Here is a 23,627-nt window from a genome sequence, read left to right as displayed (position 1 = left end):
CTGAATGAATGAAACACGTCCGCAGCTGTCTGACAGGAGAGAAAGATACGTACACTACCGAGCAGGCATAGCAGCCCTGTTTACTGCTTTCCCGGACCAGGAAGGTGCCATCTCGCTTCCCCCGGAGTAGGTTTTCAGCCTTGTTTCTGTTGCTGCTGCCGACATTCCATGTCTTCTCGTCGTGGTGCGGCAAATCCTCATCATCCTCCACCAGCGAGTATTGGCTAAGGAGGCAGGAGAGAAAGGTTTGACATGAAGCCCTGGGAGAGGTCACCTCTCCCACCGAGCCTGTCAGGCCAGCCACCGCGGCTCTGACTCAGGCGGCACTTGGCCATGGAGCTCAGCCTTCCATGTGACCTCCCTGGACAAAGAGCCCCAGTAGTAAGACTCTTCCTCTTTGTAAGTCAGGAGCTACATGTAGGCAGCTGGGCAGAGGGGAAGGTATCAAACGATCCTGTTTGTCCAGTTCAGATCAGGAAACCGACTGACTAGGAGGACTGCCAGTTTCTCCTGTAATTCAAACAAAACCTAGCCTTAAGCTTTAAAGATACACTGAACAGAATTGTGTCCTTTTTTCCCTCCCGACTGTTCCAGAAACCCACTGGGGATTTTTACAGGTTTGGGGCCTTCCTTCTAGACAGAGTCACTCAATTGGACTGTGGGTAAAAACTAACTCTGCATCCTTCACTAAACTTTCCTTTTTTGTAACATTCTGGATAATGCAATGTGGTTTACAGAAGATGTTCCAAACTCCGTGAAATTCCTCACTTGGTCTGCAAACAAAGCAAGTCACGAGTTCTCTTACCATGAAGACCCCCCCCCCCCCGCCAGCCTCCCACCTACGGTGAGTACTCACTCTTCAGTGTTCTCATTGCCCAGCCACTCGTTCAGCTTCTTCTGCCGAACACCTTTCTGAGTCAACCACCTGGAAGACAGTTAGAAAAGGAAAATGCATTAATCATGGATCCTTGGTTTTGGCAACTGCCGGTCATTTGCTCCCAGGGTTCTGCCTCGAGGACTTACATCAAGTATTGGTCTCTTGTCTTTCTCAGCTGAATGAGGTCTGGTTTAATGCTGTTCATGCGCTTGTCAATCTCCCGATACTCAGCTGCCTGTTTCTTCAAGTCCTCCTCCAGTCGTCTTCTACTGTCCACAATTTCACTGATGCGAGACTTCAACTTTTCATAATTATGCATAATCCTATAGGCAAGAGTAAGGCATCGGTCATGACCTGCTTCACCACAATGGTTTCCCACAGCTTATAGAAAGTCAGAAAGAATGCTTTCTCGTGCTGCCATTTTTAAAAATTATTCAAAGGGCAGAAAGCAAGATCATCTTTCAACAGTTCTGGAGGATTTGCATTATTATCTTGAGCACAGGGACAACCCTCATGGTTCACCAACCTTTGTATTTCTTTCTCATTGCCTTCCCGTTTAAATTTTTCTATGTATTCTTTGCTGTACCGTTCTTGGCTTTGGCACTGCTCTTCAAATATTTTTATGGTTTCATTAAATGCTTCAATAGCTGTTCTTTTCATCTGGATTTCCTACAACACAATGTTTCATAAGACAATGTCATACCTTTCACAGAACGGATAATTTGTTATTGTGAGACACTGCCGGGACATTTGATGGTATTCCTGTCTAGCATGGAAGGGACTCTGTTAGCAAGGAAGGCCTCTAATTCATAAAACCCATTAAAATAGTATCACAGAAGCACACATTTCCTTTGGGAATTTTCCCAGTCTATGAAAGCAGACTGCCTAACAATTTCCTATAGTTTTCATTTTAAAAGCCATTCCCCTTTATCAGCAATTTAAGGAATCCATGTTGCCTTCTACTCCCTCTGGTGGTTCTAGATACATCATAGCCTAGAGAAGATTACCTCTCCAGGAAAACACTGCCATAAATGGAGCTTCTATACTTTTTTTTTTTTTTTTTATTACAGGGCATCAAAAAGTTAAATCTTCATTTTGGAGGTCAGACAAGTTTGTGGAACTTTGAGTTGTTACGTCAAATCCACTTGAAACTCCCAGCGACCTCTGCAATTATCATCACGAGAACTTCTCATTCTGACACTTACGAGCTTCATTTAAAAGGTTTATTAGAGATGTTATGAATATTAAACAATGATCTGCAAATACATGATCTTTCCCCCCACTTGATGAGCAAAACCTCAACTTTACTTTCTTTTTCCTAAACCGAACTGACACATGTTCGATTCTAGTAACTAAGAGTTCTGAGATTTTAATTTGATTTTAGCAAAAAACTCACCTGGGAAGTACGGGTATAATCTTCATATAATCTATCATATTCCCGACTTTTTTCTTGAAATTGAGTGTTATATTCATGTAATTTTTTCCCTACAGCTTCAATATTATCTTCTTTGACAACTTGATCCTGGAAGAATGAGAGATGAGAAGAGAGAAAACTTCAGTTCATCAGCTATGCAGTCCAGTAACTGGCCATACTCAAACTGTAATTTTGTGACCACAGGTATAAAGTTTTTGAAATTTTATTACATGCAATTCACCTGCTTCACAATGTTTTCTAAGTATTTGAAAGTGTCTTGTCTAAACATTGTAATGTGAGCATTTCAGTTTTGAATACCTGTTGGTATTTGGATACTGGATAAAGTAATTTCACGTCCAGTTTGGGATTATACTGAGCTAGGGACTCATTCCGGTAGTGGTTTATTAGTTCAACCACAGAGTTGAAGGTTAGTGGGTCAGAGAAGCCATATTTCCCATCTCGGTGAAATATTTTGATTAACTTGTTATTTCCTCCTTTCCTGTAAACACAATAAAATAAAGGGCATGATTACAATCTTCTTTAGAAATGTGTTCCAGTGTCTACTTACACACCTCAAGCGTTGCTATGTTCCCGGACTCACCTTAGTGTAAGAGTATAATCACCGTGCATTTTAGTAGATGCATCTCGTACCAAAAAGGTCCCATCAGCTGTATCTCGAAGTTTTTCATTCACTTCTTCCCTGAAACGAAAAGGACACAGGACAAAGCTCACCTTGAGGATTTTTTTAGAGTTTTAGCTTCACAGCAAAATTAAGCACCAGCTATGTAGAGAGCCTCTATCCCCCCCACCCCTTTATTAATTGCATTTTCTGATTATATGTATTGTTTATATAGAAATGTAATAAATTTCATCTCATTACAAACTGGGAGCTAAAAGAAAAAAAAAAAAACAAAAAAACCTTTCATTACTGGTCTATCGGTGGTCCAAACACACTAATCACTCTGGCCAATGAGCTCACAAAGTCATGATCCTGAAAAAGGACTCCTTCCTCCCCTTCAGAAAAAAAAAAAAAAGCTACGAATAAACAGGCCTTTTTCATACGTACAAGATACTAACATTAATTCTTATACTTCTGCCTAACAGAAAGCGACCCTGGACCCTCCCTTAAGGCGGTGGGCCACCTCACCCTGGTGCTTTCCTGACCTGTCAATAATGAGACTTCTCGAGTATTTAATTTCCTGTGGCATCCAGCACCCAACAGTTCCCCAGTGCTCAGGGACTTCTCTGGTCTTCTTTGGAAGACTACCAACTATGCTTCATGCTTATGTTGGAGGATATCCTAAAAATGGAACTCAGCAAGCTGGTGTGTTTCTTTCTCTAAAACCAGAGCTCTGTCTCTAGCGAAAACTCCAGAGTTTGTGGAGCCTTACCTTGAGATATCTCCCCAGTACCATTCAGCATCTTGTAAGGACATATTGTTATTCATACCGTTGTTGGCTACAGTAGTGGGTTTGGGTGGTTTAGGAGGCAATGCTGTAGATTAAAGAGAAACAAAAAGTTGTTTGCGATCCCAACTACGGTGGAAGGTTGCAATGAGAACTAAGTTTCTTTACAATACTATGAAATACAGCAGTAATTCACAACTCCATGAAACATGATCGTTTGCTTTAAAAAAAAAAAAAAAGGCATCTCTCAGAGCATGGATCAAAAAGAAAAGGAAGTGAAAAAGAGAGAACGGCTTAGAGATGAACAAATAAACCCGGCTGGCCATATGAGTGTATTTCAGAGTAAATCCTGAGTCCCGGCATTCTGCTTCTAGGCTCTAGTTATATTAAAGTTTCAGGCCTGATCAAATCCATCTAAAATAGGAAACCATGAACATATGAGCAGGAGGAATCACATGGGTTGGCTTTAATTTCCTCCTCTTATTTAATTATAAAAGACAAATTTGGTTTCTGTCCTCCACAAATGCTGTTGCTGTAAGAAAAAAGCTCATCTACAGCAATATGTTTTAAGAGGAGGAATTGGGTTTCTCTAATCTTAGTATTTCAGGCCCTCTTTTGCCAAAAGCCACTTTAAGAAACTCATCTGTGACCTAAATCTCTTTAGCATTCATGTTAATATTCTAGTGGATAGATTGTGCTCTATATGCCAAGACTGATTAAAAACCATATCCCTCTTCCTCAATGTCAAGTGTTTCTGAATTTCTTAATTGGGAGCAGGGCTAATACGGGAAGAAAATTTGGGAAGCAAAATAAGGCTAGGATTTGTAAGTGAATTCTAAGTCGTTAAGTTTTAAAGGACAGTATTTCACGCAAAAATTATTTCAGGAGTCTATCAAGAACACTGTATAAGGACTAGGATGAAATAAGGGCAAGCCAACTCCTTTTCTCAATATAGTGTCTCAATATAAGAGTAGGCAAAGTCTCAGCGTCTGATTTAGAATAGTTTCAGGTCACCTACAACTGAGTTGTAATCACTGCTACATTCTACACGCCTTCTAAAGTACCAAGTGTTATCACTGCAAAGTACCACTGTTCCCATCCACTGTCAAAAGAGAAAAGCAGCACAAAGGACGCATCATTTTAATTAAAGGAACAGTATGAAAGATACACAACAATACAACACAAATAGCAAAGGACCTCGATTAACAAAAGACACCAGTGAAAAACTGGAATTCAATTCATATCTATTCAAGTAAGAAAAAAAACCATTTACCAACAGACAGCCTGATCTGCTTGCTTCCACAGGCAAACGATTTAATGTCCAAGCTATGATCAAACTAATTTTTATTAAGTTACAACAAATTAATAAAAAATAGAAAACTCAAGAGGATCGGTTTACAGTAGTTGTCAACCTCCCCCCTCCCCAAAAATCCGCAAAATTAACTAGCTTTCTAAAAGAATACTGCAGTGTTACCTGGTGGATCCATTTCTATATAAAACATCAAGTCTGTGCCACAATTTATATCTGTCTTAGCATATTCTAAATCCAGGTCTTCCATATTCCAAACAGTGTTGTACATTTGTGCGAGAGTTTCCTTGGCTGAGCTCAGTTATAAGAAAAGAGTCCGGCTTTCTTTGTAATGGTGTCTTGGAATTCATTTTAAAACCTATAAGGGGCTGCACTGTAACCTATTACATCACACACCCCAGCCAATCAAGTCAGAAAAATGTCACCAGACCACTCCTGCTCCATCATTTCTCTTCTAGATCCAGTCTTAACACAATCCCAGCCTCAGGAAGAACCCACATTTCATAGAACTGCAATGTATACATGCTCATCGTTTCAAAAAGGTGTTTAATTTGACTCTTCTCCTCCAGCACTGAGTTCTCTAATTCCTTTTTTATTACTCCTTGCAGCATGGTACGCTCCGCTGTTGGCAGGTTGACAAAAGCTGATATGCTGCAGCCCGGAGCTTTTTTTTTTTTTTTTTTTCCCCTAGTGCATCTGGGTTTATGGAGAGCCTGGTCATGCCTTGGTTTAAAAATCTTACAAATGCATCACAATAGTATATTTAAGGTATATTTTACAGTCCTTAAATGCCTCCTGTATATATTAAAAGCAGAAGGGATCAAGAACTCAGGATGTTTAATTTCATTCCTGCATAACTCACTGACAACTCAGAACTTAAACACTGTTACAAACGTACCACATTAGAAAGCACAATTTAAAGAAAAATCTCCTTCTACCAAACATACTAAAGTTAACACTAGCCACTAGGGAATAATAATGCAACATCTCAACAGGAATGAAGATCTGCCTATTATCAGCACACATTTAATGTTACTGTCTAACAAGACTAGTCCAGGTAAGTTACGCCTTCCAAAAAGAAAGGGGCCATATATATCAAGAATGCAGAGCAGAGGTAGGGTTATGTTTGCAAACTATTTGTCACTGAAAAACCCATCCTCCGACTTCTTGTGCTAATACTGCTTGAGGGGAGAGTGATGTAATCATTTTTGGTTGTTCGCCCCCCCCCCCCATCTCAAATGCCTTACACTGGGGACTATTATTCCTGGTTAGCAATATTTAATGTAAAGAAATCAATTCCTCTATAAATCTATTAATTTCAGTTCTCTACAGCCATTCTGCATATAGTCTTCCCATCCTCACTAGAGCTTAATGTACATTTCCATTATAAACCACCTCTTTACATTTACACTATTATGAAGAGGTGAGGAGGAAAAGCCCCCATCCCCAATTAGTAGCTGATTAAAAAAAACTATAGTGGGCTTGTGATCAGTGCACTTATGTATGTCACATATTTGTGTGACCATTTAAAGAACACAGAACCCCTTAAAATTTATTGTTAGACCCTCTATCAAATTTAGAATCATATAAAATAGTAGAGCAAAGGCATGTCATTTCACTGAGCACTCTGCTTGAATCCTGTCTAGCTGGATTTATTGTCCCATTGATGAGGAAGGCAGTCTCAACCTATACCCTCCCGCAGACGGCCCGGGCCACTTTTCTATTCCTAAATTCAAAATCACACGCACAAAAATGGTCCAAGTGGTTGGGATATGTCCTCGACTGAGGGTCAGAAAAAATTTTTTACTTTAATAAAAACGTGTTTTCTCTCCCCCAGGAGGAGTCCCGCCAGCAGCTGTGGACAGGCTAACAGCCCAGAGGGCTACCCCATGTCTTTGGGAGCACTTGGTGCAAACCAGTCCTGCTGCTGGATCCCATGTGGCAAACGGACCAGGGGAGGAGGGGAGGGAGACAGGTGATTTTCCACGTCTCTCCAAAGCCTGGCTGGGCACCAACTTCCAGCCAAGCACTTTGTAATTACCTCCTTCCCCGTTTCCAGCCTAAAGCCCATCTTTTCCGCACACTGTGCCCCTCCAGGAAAGGGGGGAGTGTCTCCGCTAATCTCTTATCTGCCCTCCCCAGACAGCACTTCGTCTCACTGACACACCCGCAAAGACAAACTACAGAGGGGAACCTGGCACACAAGCACAAAAGCAGGGCAGTGGCGAAGGGGGTACAAGTTAAAGGCAACTTACTTTGCAGGTTATGCATGTCTGCAGTTTCCCGCGGCCAGGCCGGTCTCCGACAATGCGAACGCCGCCCCCGGCTCTCCCCGCCGCCCCCACGGTGGCGCCCACTCCGCGGCAGCGCTCCCGCCCGCTGAGCGCAGGGGCGGCGGCGGCGGCGGCGCGGGACCCTCGGGCTCGCGCGGCGCGACACGGACGTCGGGACGGGACCGCCGCAGCAGCGCCGCTCACCGCCCGCTCCCCATGGACACAGCCACTGGCTGCCGGTGGTGCCGTACGCGGGAGGGAGAAAGCCCCGGCGCTCGCACGTCTCGCAGATAAAGATCACGGCTTCATGATTAACTTGGGCAGGTTCAAATATTTGCTGAGCTAGGGATTTCGGGTGGGGGAGGGGAGCCCAAGTCAAAGTCAAAGTTGTCATCGGCTAACAAGTGGCCACTGCCAGCCCAACTCGCTCATTTTCGCCAAGGAAATGAGAAGGCCATTGTGAGGGGACCTAAAATAGTCTCTCTAACTGGCTGCGGCAGCGCGCGGGGCTCAAGTGGCCACAGTGAAGCGAGGCACTATGCACGGCCAAACACAGGAAGTGGCTGAGCTAGTTCAGCAAAAATAGAATCAAAGCCTTGCTTGTAAAGGCCTGAACCTCTCCGAACAGCCCAGAACACCGTGCCTTGCTCGTGTCCACCTCCTCCCACACACCAGCACAGACAGCCCCGCAGGTGTAAGAGGAAAGCCCTACGGAGGAACTGAGCAGGGTACAGGGTTGAAAAAAACGTTTGATCCTGGGAGGAGAGTTTGGTGGGGAAGACGTAGATCCCATACGCTCCACGACCTCATGAAGAGGAGCAGAAAAACCCTACTCTGCGAGATACTTTTATGAAGCCAATTTCCACTCACGTTTAACTGGCCCTAGAAGTGTCTGGTAATTAAAAGTTGTGTCTGCATGCAGTTCATGTGACTGCTAAATGGAGCAAAGGAGAGGGCAAGGAGCCCATGAGCCTTTCCAGAGGATCTGTGTCCTTTGAGAAAGTGCTAATGGACCACACTAAAATTTGACCTAAGAAAATTTTCGCTCTGCATCAGCATAGATGGATGGCTTTACTAATATCCCAAGAACCTTAACAATGGAAAATCACAGAATCACTAACTTTAAAACCAGAAAGTAATCCAAAGACCACTTCGAGCAAATCCCTCATGCTACACACACACACACACACACACACACACACACACACACACACACACAAGATCCTGATCCAGGGGGATCGAAGGGGTTTGCACAAGATCAAAGCTCCGGGGCCACAACCTAGCCTTCTGACATTCAGTCCTAAACTCCTTTTTCTCCACCCACTGGCCCTGTCTTTACTTCCCTCTGCCAGATAAAGTTAAAATTAACAAGTGAAACTTAAGTTAATGTCTTAAAGGCCACATGTGAAAAAATTCACACCTATAACAAAACTGACTTTTTCTGTTCTCTATTTTTAGCTTATTTAAAGGTTTAAAAAAAAAAAAACAACACCTTCTAGTTCTCTTCGAGGCAACAAGGATCTGTCTGTAAGACACTCAGACTCTGTACAGGAAGGGAACCCCAGGGTCATATGTAGAGAGTGCTAAAGGAAGATCTAGGTGGGGACCATAAAGTCCACGCAGGCAAGGGGTCTTTACAAACTTGCCTTTGGTGTGACTGATAAAGCATGAAAAACCTACTTGCCAGTGGGAAGAAAAGAGTCTATAAGTGAATCTCGCAGCTCCTGCCTGCTGATCACAGGGACGTAAGGCGAGTTCAGAGAAAACCTTTGCATCCTGAGCTGCAGAATCTTGGCCTACTTTTAAAAATAGTCTCTCTAAAGCTAGAAACCTTGGAAACACCGGTCTCTTAAGCATCTGTCTAAATTTACATGATGTTCCATGTCAAAACTTCCCCAAGATTAAAATATTGACTAGTCCAACAGTATTCTGTCACAGAACACTGACCACTGGAAAGCCTAACAGCTTCCACTTGGAGAGATTTGAAAACTCTGCTTCTAATGTCTCACGATATGTCCAATCCTCTACCACAGAGGTTCTATTACATTACTGAAAGTGTGAGCTGAGTTTTTTCCCTGGTTCAATTTCAGTCTTTGAAAAGTCATGGGCGAGACACATACTGCTTCTTTATTAGCTTAAAAAGGGAGCCCTCTGCTGGTAGAACAGAATCAGTAACTTCTCCTTGGGAGAAAAGGATCAACTTTCTGTGTACTGTATTTCATTCATCTCCCACTATCCCAAAGTATCACACAAACGTAGGATTCACTTACAAATAATAAATGGAACACACAGATGTTATAACAGCTTAGGAAATGTTTTTCACTTTCTTTAAGCCCTTTTTAAATTTTTTTTAACGTTTATTTTTTAATGAGAGAAAGAGAGAGAGAGAGGGAGGGAGAGGAAGGGAGGGGCAGAGAAAGAGGGAGACACAGATTCCAAAGCAGGCTCCAGCCTCTGACTTGTCACCACAGAGCCCCACGTGGGGCTGGAACCCACAAACTGTGAGATCATGACCTGAGCCAAAGTCGGACACTCAACTGACTGAGCCACCAAGGTGTCCCTTCCTTAAGTCCTTTTTAAAAAAAAACTTGTATTTTAATGCCAACATTTATTGGAGACCCAAAGACTCAGCCACACTGCAAAACTTACACATGTAACTGAAAACTAACTTTACCTTGTGGAGTCTTCAAAACACTATGTCTTACTACTTTTCCTTTCCTCAAAGTTTTGTAAAACTCATTTCAGAGGCAAAAAGAGGCCACATTTCATTTCTCAGCAGGTGTGATCTTGTCAGGAAAAATATCCTTAATCATTAAAATACGTTTGAAAGAATAGACTGAACACTATCTCCCATGTGCACATCGCCATCAGACAGCGACTATCCCACAACCAGCTTGCACCCTGCACAACTTCTTTAAAAAAAAAATGCAGTGAGAAGGAAAAAAATAAACGAACCCAAATCTTCGTTTAAGGGTTAAATGAATACCTCCCTTCATAATTTTAACTTAACACGAATTAGGACAGAAGAGCCTTTCAGTATGATGCAAATTCTTTACTCCATATCCAGTGCTCTTAATGACCCTGCACTAAGGAAAACGTCCATTTGAACTTCTAAATAAATCCAGATTTACATACGATACATTCTACGAAATGTATAAAAGATGGGACCGTTGCTCAGCAGAATAAAGTACTCCTTCCCTCTCAGATGCTGTCCTTGCAGAAAAAGAGAAGACAGCACTGTGAAAACAAAAGTTGACCTATACCCCACCAATATACACACCCTGAAATGGGTTTCTTTTTCAGAGCACAAACAAAACTTCCTATTTCATGATAAAACCTAGTATGGCTTGCCTCTCTGTTTATTCCAACCCATCTAAATATATCAAGTTTTTTCAAGGTTTCATTTCTCACCTTTGAAACAACCCTCTAATGTAAGACCACATTTTAAACCCAATAAAAAATAAATCAGAGAAAAGTAAAACTCTTTGAAAGTCATTTCCCTCTACCTTAGTGCTTGCTTTAGTCTTGGTTGAAAACCAAGCCCAGTGCATTTAAAACAAGATTTATGAATCAGGCTCTTCAGGATGAATGTTTTGCAATGCGCCAGTGGTTAAACATTAACTCTGACAGGTGTAGAAGGGGCAGGAGGGAAAAAGAGTCATTTATTTTCCACTCCGGGCTTGAGGGTGCAATATTAGACTTCAATTATGCTGCATTAATATTTCTGAATATATCCATGAAATCTGCAATATGTAAATACACTTATAATGGGTTTCATTCAAAGGCACCCTGTGTTAAATGGTCCCAATTTTACCCTAGCTGCCCTATAGAAAGCTGCTTTAGCTACCTAAATATTAGTAGGGTAAACATAACACGTAATGATTCAAGAAAACCTGCTGTTCAGCTTTAGGTATTTTTAAGACTTTTAGTAACAAAGGGAACAGCAGACTATCAAAGTTGTGAGAACTTACTCTCTTCCACCTTTCAAACCTTAGTTTCCCTCCAAACATAGGGAAGATCCTTGCTTCAGTTTTGCTGGATGCATTCAATGAGTGGGTGTGCCAAAGCGTGTTGAAAGTTGGTTAGTTTATCAAAACGTTTTTACAAATTTTATTATGCTGTGCTTCGTTCTATGCTAGGAGGAGCTCAACAGGAGAAGCAGCCTTTGCCCTTGAGGAATGTAGCTGAGCAGATGAAAAGAACAGGAAGCACCACAGAAAAGTGAAGTTTAAGAAGACAAGGTGTTAAGGGCAAAGACCTATTTGAATGGGTTTACACTGCACACCCAGCAGGGAGAGACCTACTTGTGAAATGAAGTGGATGGGACTGCTGGGGGCGGGGCGGGGGGGCTGTGTTCAGTTGTGCGTTCTGTGCACTGCATAAGGGCATGTGGCAGGGGGAGCCGGTACTGAAATCCAGGCCCCTCTACTCACCAAGCCGCACACAGTGGAAAGGGCATCATACTAAATAAGGTACCTTCCTCCCGCCAAGCAGTGCAGCCATGGAGCAGCAAATGCCAAGGGAGAGGGTGTCTTTTGCAGATTAGCAGTGAAGCCCAGGCAGGTACCTGGAGGCCTGGCTCTGCTGGCTGGGAATGGGGGCTCAGTGGACAGAAGGGCATGACAGGACTCGGGAGCTGGGGCTGCAGAATGGGGGTGGGGGGGAGGTGCTCTGAGAGGTCCTTAAAAACCAGAGCTGGGCAACAGGAGAGAGAGGCTATAGGGTGGTGAGCAGCAGTACCTATCACCTCATTTACATCTCACAACCACCCCAAGAGAGAGGCATTATTCCCATTTCACAGACTAGAAAACAGTTTGGAATGGCTAACTTACTTGATAGGAACTTGGCAAATGAGTAGCAAGAGCTGAGTCAAAGCAGATCTATTTGACTCACTGTTCTTACCAGTGCAAGGCAGACAGAGCGATTCTGAGTTTTAGCCCCCAAAGCTATAACAACCGCCGTGGGGCTCCCCACTATATGGGGACCCATAGAAGCCAGTATCATCTATCTTTAGTTTCTTTCTTACTGGAAACCTCAGAGGACTTGGGACTAGACACTAAAAGCAGTCCCATTGCTCATGAAGCTTCTCAAAACCCAGGAAGCAGGTGCAGCACCAAGCAGCAGGCTGGGGTCCAGGACTAGGTCCCCCCTGCAGACCTAGCTCGGGCACACGTTGCTTGGGTAGCACCAGGGAGAGCTCTCAACCTCTGGGGGCGCTTCAGTTTCCTACTGAGCAAATGAAGCGTTGGACTATGCCTTTGGCTCTAAAATGATGCTTTCCACGACACTGTCATTGAAAACATTTACTACCTCAGGGCGCCTGGGTGGCTCGGTCGGTTAAGCGGCCGACTTCTGCTCAGGTCATGATCTCGCGGTCCGTGAGTTCAAGCCCCGCGTCGGGCTCTGTGCTGACAGCTCAGAGCCTGGAGCCTGTTTCAGATTCTGTGTCTCGCTCTCTCTGACCCTCCCCCGTTCATGCTCTGTCTCTCTCTGTCTCAAAAGAATAAATAAACGTTAAAAAAAAAATTAAAAAAAAAAACCAAACATTTACTACCTCTTCAAATCTGGTGTATCCAGCCATTATTTTTGTACTTTGCAACTTATTTTGATTAAACCTCTGAACCTCGTCGAACTGGAATACTATTTCCTCTTTCCCTTTTCAAACTCTAGCAGTTCTTCCAAGCCCGTTTCAAGTCCTATTTTTTTCTACAAGCCTTTTCAGTCTACTCAGTTATCCTACCAAGTACCCATCACATTTCTAAAATTCTTTTTATATTCAGAGTAAGCACCCTAGAGCCTAGCACTTAGATCCTGTGTGCTAATGGTCTTATAGGAATTGACACGTTGCCTCAGTCATCATCAGTTTTGCCTATCACCTCAAGTTTTACCAGGTAAAAACTACAAAAGATGCCTATCTATTACATGATAGCCTTGCTTCCCTGTCTCCCCCTAAAATCATTCAAGTACTTCGTTCTTTTTTTTTTTTTTAATGATTATTTTTATTTTTGAGAGAGAGAGTGCGCAAGGGAGGGCAGAGAGAGGGAGACACAGAATCCGAACCAGGCTCCAGACTCTGAGTTGTCAGCAGAGAGCCTGATGCGGGGCTCAAACTCATGAACCTCGAGATCATGACCCAAGCTGATGTTGGATGCTTAATCAACTGAGCCACCCAGGCTCCCCTCCAAGCACTTATTTCTATTCACAACAATAAAGGCAGTTCAAATGAATGATTTAAGACTGTTCAATGGAGATGCACTGGTGTTGCGTTTCCAGACCCCTCTGGTAATAGCACACGCTGGGGCAATGATGAAGGACTCGAGGAAAATGTCGGATTCCCACCAGGCCTAAGAAATCATTTCTCTAACCAAGAGTGCCCTGCCAATCATTTGCGGCAAAGCCACCCCTGAATACAAAGGTGTTCAGGACGACGTTCTTCCTGAAGTAGGTGGTGTGTTTCCACAAGTGAGGGACGACGAAGCCTCTATTTCATTCCAAAGGGCCTACACATTCCTTACAATAGCTGAGAGATACCACACAAAGGGAAAAATAGCTCAAACTAGGGTTTAGAGATTACTCGGGTTCAATTTTCTTGAAGAGGCTGCATGAATCTTGGGATGGTCTCGGAAACATTCAGTGCAGTGTTCATCATTCAACAGCGCTGACAGAATGAACCCGCCTGGGAAACTGGCACACCACTTTCTTGGAAGAATGTACCAGGGTCTATGACACAGCAGGCGGTCCGAAGCGCGCATAACGAAAATGGATGAACGTGAATGCTTTCTTTGGTGGAATCGAACTGAAACGGATAAGGACGTTTAACCAGCTTACACCAGACTAATTAAACTCCACCCGTGACTCTCCCAGGTATGTAGGAGATACTCTTAAGATACTCCGGTTAAATTCACTGGTGGGTATCTATCAAACCTTGTCTGGCTGTTAGCTTTCCTACCTCCCCGTGTCCAGAGGGGCGGGCACTGAGAAGAGCGGCACCACCTCTGGCCCTTTCTACAAGCGGGACTCAGCTGTCCCTCCTCTGAGACAAACCTCCACATGTACACCATGGGCCAGGAGGGAGTGGGAGAGCACAGCCCCGCCCGTTGGCCCAGGGTCCTGTTTTGTTGTTACTAGTCTTCTCCATTCCCCGCCCATGTGTTTAGTCTGGGGTGGGGCCTAGTCAATAAAGGACTCAAGTGCCATGTTTCACACCTGCCCCCTGTCCCCGCATCACAGGGTACCTTTAACAACCGACCATGGACTCTTTCATACTGAGCCAAAAGGCAGCCACTGAACACCAACAAAGAGTTCCCAAATCCATTAACAAGTGCCCCAAGTAGTTACATGAGATAAACCTTCTGGCCACCCCCTGGGCTAAAGTCCTTGGCTATTGTTGACACACTGCTCTGATGCCATTCACCTACAATTCAGAGTATCCCCACTGAACATCCTGCTTGTTGTGATCTGGAACATTTGGAACATACCACACTTGCCCTATATACTATTTCTGCTGCCTCTCTTACCTTTGGATACCATATCTTGAGCCTGCCCACAGCAGCCCTTCCAAATACTTGCCTTGTGAGTGGTTACCTACGCCATCCTTCAATCCTCACATCCTTCAATCCTTCAAGCCTAAGCCCTGCCTCTCGCAATCTGCACCATCCCACTGCGAACAACCAAGCTTGGCTATTTAACACCTATAAAAGCACAACTTAATTTCCCCTTGTTTAATTAACACTGATCAGTGGGTCCCTATGCCTGTTTATCCAGAGATAAATTTGGTAGTTTGTATGAGTTACCTATAACGAAGAGTAAATGCATGGTGTTTTATTTTAACTCTGGGCATAAATTAAGATACAAGCCACATTTCGACTGGTCCTGAAACTTCACTTACTGGACCCGAATCGTTATGCTAAATGACCAGCTTCTGTTGGCTAACTTCTAATCAGTATACGGCAAAGGAAGGTTGTTTAGACTTTCCACAGAAGAAAAATACATCAGTTTAAGTTAAATCCACTGCTAACATGGTCTACATTTCCTGCTTTGTTAAATGGCTAATTGAATGCCAGCCTGCTTTCAAAGAAGTGTCTGGCTTGCTCAAACTTGCTGCAGTGAACACCCTGGTTTCATACTGCTTGCATTATTGAAAATGTTTATTTTGACAGACATTTCTCAGCATACCTGCTTCCAAAACACACATTCCAAAATACTTGAAATTATATAGTAATTATAAATCCCCTACTTTAGAAGTATTAGAAAGAAAAACAAGAATGTCAACAACTAAAACGAGCCCCGTAATTTATGCAACAACGGGAGGCATCAAAGCTGACGGGAAGGGGGAGCACTCCCAACAACCCTCGTCTAAGACGGAGGTCACCTAAAATCCACAGACACTGAAATCCAGGTAACATTTACCATGTAGGATACCACTCAGCCATTCTGTCTCTAAATCCCAAGGCAAAACGTTATGGATCTCGTTCTACAAGAAACTTCTGTTACTCCACAGGAGTTCTAAAGCCACCATTTTTCAGGCTCTAAAAAACGAACCACGAGAAAACTTGAGAAGTCCGAAAGGCATTACCTGGTGCAGGCTGTCGTTCATTCCACTCGGTCGAGATTAAAATTTCTATAACTTTTATGAGGTGTTCAGTATTCTCAGAGCTACAAAAACAGAGAGCTTGATTAGAAACCTTTTTTTCTCAACAACGAACTCATCTTCATTTCTACACATTCAAGTCAATGTGTCTGGTGTAAATGTGCCCATGAATCTGTGAGCGAGTATCTTCAGAATAAGGTTAATGATCAATCGATCCCCTCAGAACTGTCCCCATCACCCCAAAATACATGCTTCTCTCCTTTCGCCTTACCTGGCTGCTGGGAATCTGAAAAGCAGAGGGCTGAAAAGTTCAGAGAGTACTCTTGCATTCAGAAGATTCTTGCTGGAGATTTGAGAGAGCTTGAAGAAATGTTTTAGCAAATACTGAAGCGTAAGCCAATACTGATGAGGTATGTTAGGTGCCCTAATGAGCTTCTTCAACAGCTGGATATATTCTTCAGGGCTTTGTACTTCTACAGAGTTTAAAAAGAAAAAAAAAAGAAAGAAAGAAGCAAAAAACGGTAAGAGACTCTAGATCTCAGTAGCTCAACACCTAGAACGTTCTTCTGCTCTAGCTACAGAAGACAAAGTCCTTTAAAACAAAGTCCTCAGGAGCAGCAGACAGCACATTTGTTCTCATTACAAAAGGCTTTGTGAGAAAGGAGAAATCTCAAGTCAAATGGAAATGCAAGAAACTTTTGGTGTAAAAAACCACAAGAGGATGAGGGTGTGCTGGCAGAGATCTGCCCTCTATTGAGCAGCTCTCAGTGTGATTGGCTAATTCAGAGGAGCATCAGATAAGTATCACACGGTTTAACTTTGAAGGTTCCGAACCACAATTTCCTGTCCCCAGAGCACTTGAACTGAGCATTAGGCTCCTAAGCCTAAGAGCCCTCCTCTCTCAACACATTTTGTAATGGCCCCTCGAGGAAAATGGTAAGAACATCGCTAGTCAACGGTCCTAGTCCCTGGTTCCCTGAATCCCAAGATGGCACTTGGAACACTGTGGCCTTCAGTGACGTAGTGAACTTTGTTAGTACTGATAAAAGGTTAACAATTAGCCATTTCAACATGTGGACAGCCTTCCTAAGCAAACGAGAGTCTGGGTCTTCCATTGGACGCCTGGGTAAGGGAGGGAATTTGTGCCAAAGGAGAGGGTGTCAGGGAAGCGGCAGATTCCTACTAATATTTTCCAAAACAGCTCTCTTTACAGGCAGCATTTCATAGAGTTTACATGTGCATCCACATCTCACTGTATGTTCAATGAGGTTTTCAGAACAGAAAACAAACCTTGGGCTAAATAAAGCATCTCATTGTAAACGGCTACTGGAATGACAGGATTCGGTAAGTCCGTAAGATAGCGTTTGAAAGCGTCTCCTAAAACTTGCACATCGATCATTTCCAAGTCCAAGGAGGCGGCATCTAGGACAGAAACATTTTAAAACGCATTTCAAACATTGTATGCATCGGCAGGGCCAATTTTCTGTATGTGTGACTAAACTGTGACACATGAAAAGTAAGCAGTATGAGGACAGATGTAAAAGATTTCAGTGGTTATCAGCAGGGTTTCTCACAGGGGTTGCTCCTGGCATTTCAAACAGAACAATTTTTCTTTGTGGAAGTCCGCCCCTTAAGTTATAAGCATTTAGCATGATGGCCTCTCCCCAGGATGCCAGGGGCACAGGCCCAGACTCTGGGTTGACAACAACAGAAAAACAATGTCCCCATTATAAGCTGAATTCATATGCTGAAGCCCTAACTCCCACTATCTCAGAAGGTGTATTTCACGATAGGGCCTTTATTTTTTTTATTTTTTTTTTAAGTTTATTTGTTTTGACAGAGAGCAAGCGGGGGAGGGGCAGAGAGGGGGGAGAGAGAGAATCCCAAGCAGGCTCCACAATGTCAGTGCAGAGCCCGATGCGGGGCTTGAACTCACAAACCCTGCGATCATGACCTGAGCTGAAGTTGGACACTTAGCCGACTGAGCCACCCATGTGCCTTCAGACGGGCCTTTAAAGAGGTGGTTTTGTTGAAATGAAGCCATTAGGGATGAGCCCGGGAGGGGCGGAGAGAGAGAGAGAAAGAATCCCAAACAGGCTCCACACTGTCAGTACAGAGCCTGACGCGGGGCTTGAACTTTCAAACTGCGAGATCATGTCCTGAGCTGGAGTCGGATGCTTAACTGACTGAACCACCCAGGTGCCCCTGGTATCCTTGTAAGAAGAGCAAATTTGGACACACAGAGATGCCAGGACTACACGCATGGAGGGAATGCGGTGTGAGGACACAGTGAGAAGGTGGCCATCTGTACACCAGGGAGAGAGGCCTCAGAGGAAACCAAACCGGCCTTGATCTGGGACTTCTAGTCTCAAGAACAGTGAGAAGACAGGTTTGTGTCTAAAGCCACCCAGTCTGTGGAAGGTTGTCATGGAAGCCCTGGCAAACTAAAGTAGCCCTGCAAATATTTCCAAATACCTTCTGGAGGGTGCTTCTGCTCTGAGAAGAGTTCTGTCTAGGGATGGCTAATCACAGAGTAAATGCTTCCTAAAACCTCCACAGGAAAGCATAAAATGCACATCCATTAAATTTCCTAAATTTCGAGTCACTAAATACTACATCTCACAATTAATATATATTTAGCTCAACAGAGTGTCTGAACAAACAGTAAGATATACAGAATTTTAACAATCTCAAGAATAGTCATAAAAATATTTATAACATTTTTAGAACGCTCCCCCCTAATTCTGACAGAGTATTCTGATGAGGATATGACTCATCTAACCTGTGGGCACTGACCTAGCTCAGAACAAAGAGAAGACAAGCACATCTGTCCAGTAAATTCCTCAGCTGGAAAAGAGGTCAGGCAATTCAATAACGGGGTGATACTAACCCAAACCACTCTGAGTACTCAGGGTAGAAAAAGGTACCATGTCCAGCAGAAAGAGGGGATGCTGGGGCAGGAAGGACCACAGGCATCTAGATCTGAGGAGAACCATCTAGCTGCTGCTGAAGGACTGCACACCCAGTGATGTGACGGCTACCTTGAGGAAGAGTGTCTGGAGATGTGTGTACTCAATGGGCAAGAGGTAAGCTGATGAGCAAAATGCTACATTTTTCAACAGCTTTATTAATTGTGGTGTTAAAAACAAGTTGGAAAAGGGCGCTGCTGGAAGTGAAAATAACACTTCTGGTAATTCCAATTTTAACGGTTAGAAATGTGTGAGACATGATCAAGAACTAACATAACCTGGTGACTGACTGGATTAGGTTGTGGCCTCGGAGAGAAGGAGAAGGAATCCACTCAGTCCAAGGTGTTCAAGCTGGAGGAGAAGGTGGTGTCCTGGAGAGCCATGAAGGGAGTGTGATACTATCAATCACTCCGGGTTGAAACTGAAGTTACCTAAGGTCTTTAGGCACATCGTTATCATAGACCCAACGCGCCCCACTATGTAGGCAGAACTTACAAAAGAATCACGCAACACCAATGAAGCTAAGAAAATTCCATCTGGTAGAAAATGTGGTAGGGGAAATGGCGGAAAAGAATTATTAATCTCAGGAAGTGGAGAGGTAAAGGCTTATATCACCTAAGTGTCCTACAGAGAACCACCTGCGGACTTACCGCATCTCTAAAAGGGTGGCAGAGACAATATTACGTCTTTGCATAAAGGATCCACATTAGAAGGAACGCAACTACTAGAAACTGTGTGCGCATCACTCGAGGAACATTCCACAGCCTCTGTCCACTTCACAAGCTGCTGGACCCCACACCCTTCACACCCTGTACACTTCATTTACTAGGTCTCTTTGCCCAGAAAATTAAAATTACTTAATTTGCTCATCATAAAGAATGCAATACCATTTGGCGATGTGCTATAAGATAGTAAGATGTTCAGGATTCTGCAGGGCCCTTCCTCAAGGGAGGGCCACGTCTCTTCCATGACACTTCCCAGACGGTACGGTAATTAAATGTCTCCCTGCTAGACTGAGAGCACCTCAAGGTCATGGGCTGCGGCTCTTTCCTGCTCCCCTCAGGGCCCAGCACATAGGACGTGCTTGCTCAATGTTTGTGGACTGAGCTATAAAAAACCTTAGAGTAATGTTAATTCTCCTAAGACCTTCCTGAACACATGAGATGTATTCCAAAGAGCATTTTATAGCCTTTGAACAAAATCATCTTATTTCAAGTCTTGGGAATAGTCATTGGATAAGCTCACCTTATGTCAAATCCACTAGAGTTGATGACATAGATTTTATTTTCTGTTACTGTAGCTTCTAAGGCTCCTTGGAGCTTCTATGATTCTGCAAATCCCCTTTTCTACATTATAACCATCCTAACAAGCTCTTCTAACAGCCACAGGCATCGGTCATGTGATGACTTTTGTGGTGAGCTAGGTGAGAACTACACCACTTTGGGTCTGGGATGGGAGAGTTGACATCCCTCTGCAACCTCCCTTTTCACTGAGTCTGCTCAGGACAGGTAACTAGTAAGCTCTCCAGCACTTCAGCCTCCCTCCCAATGGAATGGAGTCCCCTTCCCAGCTCACCTCTCCCTTAACTTAGTAGTTCTCAGTTGGGGTTTTGAATTGTTGCCCCACCTGAATTCCCAAGAGATATCTGGCCATATCTGGAGACATTTTTGATTGTTACAACTTGGGGACAACGCTACTGGCATCTAGTGAGTAGTGGACAGGTGTGCTGGGGCTAAAAAAGCCTGATTTTTTTTTTTTTAAATGCGGTATAATTAACATATAACCTTATATATGTTATTAACAACATAATGATTTGATATTTGTTTATGTTACAAAATGATCATTCACAGGAAGTCTAATTAACATCCATCACCATAGTTACAGGGTTTTCTTTATGATGAGAACTTTTATTATTTAAAAGAAATTTTTTTAGTGTTTATTTTTGAGGAAGAGAGAGAGAAAGAGTGTGAGCGGGGGAGGGGCAGAGAGAGAGGGAGACACAAACTCCGAAGCAGGCTCCAGGCTCTGAGTTGGCAGCACAGAGCCCGATGTGGGGCTTGAACCCACGAGCCAAAGTCGGATGCTTAACGGAATGAGCCACCCAGGCATCCCTGTTAGGAGAAGTTTTAAAGAAAAGGTGTGCTTCAGGATGAGGCACCTGCCGAGGTGGTTCAGTCAGTTCAGCATCTGACTTTTAGCTCAGGTCATGATCTTCTAGTTCCTGAACTCCAGCCCCACATCAGGCATTCTGCTATCAGCACAGAGCCCGCTTGAGATCCTGTGTCTCCCTCTCTCTCCTCTCCCCATCCCCAGCTTGAGGGCACGCCCTCTCTCTCAAAAATAAATAAAAACATTAAAAAAAAGAAAAGAAAAGAGGGGTGCCTGGGTGGCTCAGTCAGTTGAGCATCCGACTTCAGCTCAGGTCATGATCTCATGGTCCATGAGTTCGGGCCCCGCATCGGGCTCTGTGGTGACAGCTCAGAGCCTGGAGCCTGCTTCGGATTCTGTGTCTCCCTCTCTCTCTCTGCCCCTCCTCCACTCGCGCTGTCTCTCTCTCTGCCTCTCAAAAATAAAGAAAACTAATAAAAAATTTTTTTAAAAAGAAAAGACCTGCTTCAGGTTAAGAGAAACCACAACAATCAGGAGAAAATTCAAATGAGAACAACAAAGAAACAATTCACTGGGGGTCAATACAGTGAGGAAAAAAAAAAGAGTACGGACCTCTGAGTTGGAACAATTTGGGTGTAAATCAGAGTTCTGCCATCAGCAATAACTGAGATCACAAGGGTAATATGTAGATGAAATAAAATAACTTAGTAAGTACTAATAAAAGTCGGATGTTGTCCTTCACATCTATCCTTTTCAGACATTGGTAATTCACAAGTTTGGTTAAAAGCCATGAATTCCAGGGCGCCTGGCTGGCTCAGTCGGTTGAGCGTCCGACTTTGGCTCAGGTCATGATCTTACAGTTCATGAGTTCAAGCCCCACGTCCGGCTCTCTGCTGGCAGCTCAGAGCCTGGAGCCTGTTTTGGATTCTGTGTCTCCCTCTCTCTCTGGCCCTCCCCCACTCATGCTCTGTCTCTCTCTCTGTCAAAAATAAAATAAACATAAAAAAAAAAGCCATGTTTTCTCTCTCTCTCTCTCTCTCTTTTTAGTGTAAGTGATTACCCTGAGCTTCCTCCAAGGTATTACAATATTTTTATGGACTGAAAAATCCTCAAGCTATAAAAAGTCTGAGGATCTACTCCTAAATTTAGATAATGTTTACGCTTTCTCTTCTCACAAAATTCACTTTTTTCACACCGAATCCAAAGGAAACCAGTTTTCTACCTGTGTGATTTGCTCTCAAGTGGGGCAGAAAAGCTGCCTGTCAAAACATACTGTTGACGTAATTTTGGTTAGGTATTCCATCTCAGAGGTGAGGTGAAGGTTTTTTTTCTCAGCCTAGCCTGCATCATCTGTATTCAGTCACATTGAAAAGCTTAACCACTATTTCTCAAATAACTCTCATTTCATCGGTCTCTGATGTCTAAACATTTCCTGTGACTGTTGTTCAGTTTGACCAATTTTCTGACCAAAACATGTATCTCAACTCCAACCGGCTAAGGACAAAATTCACTGTTTCTTTCCCACTCTGGTCAGGCTGTAAGAAATAAAGGTACGTCTTTCACCTACAGCTTTCTGCCAGTCAGCTCGTACTGACCCATTCTGGGGGTGAGGCAGGATTTGCAGCTGTCAGGGGACATGCCCTGCATGTGCGTGACTCTGGTTTCCATGCACAAAATAAAAATGAAAGTTTGAAAAAATTATTTTCAAACTTCAAACATCTGGGTGGTGCATTTCAAATGAAACTATTTACTGACAGAGATAGAATCTTCGTTTTTCCCAGAAACATCTTTTCTAGAAACTTTCATGAGCTGCCTCATTTGAAAGCTGCTCAACTTCAGAGTTTTTCATTTACTACATGCTCTGCACAAGTGTATGTCTCAAAGACCTTCCTCCCCAACAGGGTTTCATTCTTTCGGGTTCCTAAATCCAAATTCGGTGAAATGATGTGAGGCCGAAAATTATTTTTCTAAAAAAAATTCTGGGAGGGAATGAAGGATCGGAGGGATTCTACAAGTTGATACATCAGATGATCTGCCAGAATGATGGCCAGTGAATGTATTCACATTTATAGTTTTATTCGGTTTGGCAAAGGAGAGAGGGAACAAAGAGTAACGCCACCATTGGTTGAATTAATTGATGTCCTTTAACAAGTGGTGTGCAGGAGCTGGCCTGCTCATCACCAACTACGCTCAATTCTTTCCGAGTTGGAGTTTAGTGATAACATGTTGGCAGCTTGAAACCGACCACGGCGGGCATACTTACACCACGGAAGCGGGCAACTGGTACAAACCAGGGTTCCCCCACCTCCCTGAGAGGGGTTTACCAGCACACCATTGAATATAACAGTATCATGCTGTTACTTAATATAAACATGGCATGAAAAAGCAAATAAGCATTTGGAAGGAAGGAAGGAAGGCCAAGAAGAAAAAAAAAAGGGGGGGGGGGAGAGGAAAATGGAAAAGGTCAGAAGAGACATTTGTTAAATGACACAGGCTTATAAATATTTTTTAAGCTGATCCAGATGAATCAGATGTAGCCAAATGCATGGTCAGAGAAAAGATGGTGGATATGCAGAGCCAGAGAAATCCCAAGAGGGTGTTTCTCTCCTCTGCAATTCCTGCAGGGCCCAGAGGCTCTTAGCTGTGATGACAGCCAACATGCCTGCAGGCAGGCACACAC

General features: G+C 43.5%; 1 protein-coding gene across 3 annotated transcripts in view; it reads right to left on the bottom strand.

Annotated features, from left to right (window-relative positions):
* PIK3R1 (phosphoinositide-3-kinase regulatory subunit 1) overlaps nucleotides 1-23,627 on the bottom strand; it is an 86,767-nt gene that overhangs the window by 5,191 nt on the left and 57,949 nt on the right. The window contains exons 5-15 of one of the 3 annotated variants that reach the window (XM_049649554.1): nucleotides 17,160-17,291; nucleotides 16,141-16,342; nucleotides 15,855-15,934; nucleotides 3,683-3,785; nucleotides 2,893-2,991; nucleotides 2,610-2,790; nucleotides 2,274-2,399; nucleotides 1,404-1,546; nucleotides 1,024-1,200; nucleotides 857-925; nucleotides 54-224 (exon numbers count right to left, since the gene is read on the bottom strand). In XM_049649554.1, coding sequence (XP_049505511.1) covers nucleotides 54-224; nucleotides 857-925; nucleotides 1,024-1,200; nucleotides 1,404-1,546; nucleotides 2,274-2,399; nucleotides 2,610-2,790; nucleotides 2,893-2,991; nucleotides 3,683-3,785; nucleotides 15,855-15,934; nucleotides 16,141-16,342; nucleotides 17,160-17,291 — 1,483 coding nt within the window. Of the gene's footprint in view, nucleotides 1-53; nucleotides 225-856; nucleotides 926-1,023; nucleotides 1,201-1,403; nucleotides 1,547-2,273; nucleotides 2,400-2,609; nucleotides 2,791-2,892; nucleotides 2,992-3,682; nucleotides 3,786-5,171; nucleotides 7,235-7,261; nucleotides 11,564-15,854; nucleotides 15,935-16,140; nucleotides 16,343-17,159; nucleotides 17,292-23,627 lie in introns of those variants that run through there. The other 2 variants (XM_049649557.1, XM_049649558.1) reach the window with 2 other exon arrangements.

This window comes from Panthera uncia (genome assembly GCF_023721935.1).
Source record: "Panthera uncia isolate 11264 chromosome A1 unlocalized genomic scaffold, Puncia_PCG_1.0 HiC_scaffold_17, whole genome shotgun sequence".
Classification (NCBI taxonomy): Eukaryota; Metazoa; Chordata; class Mammalia; order Carnivora; family Felidae; genus Panthera; species Panthera uncia.
Note: the sequence above shows the minus strand (reverse complement) of the source record. Positions and strands in the feature narration are given on the sequence as shown.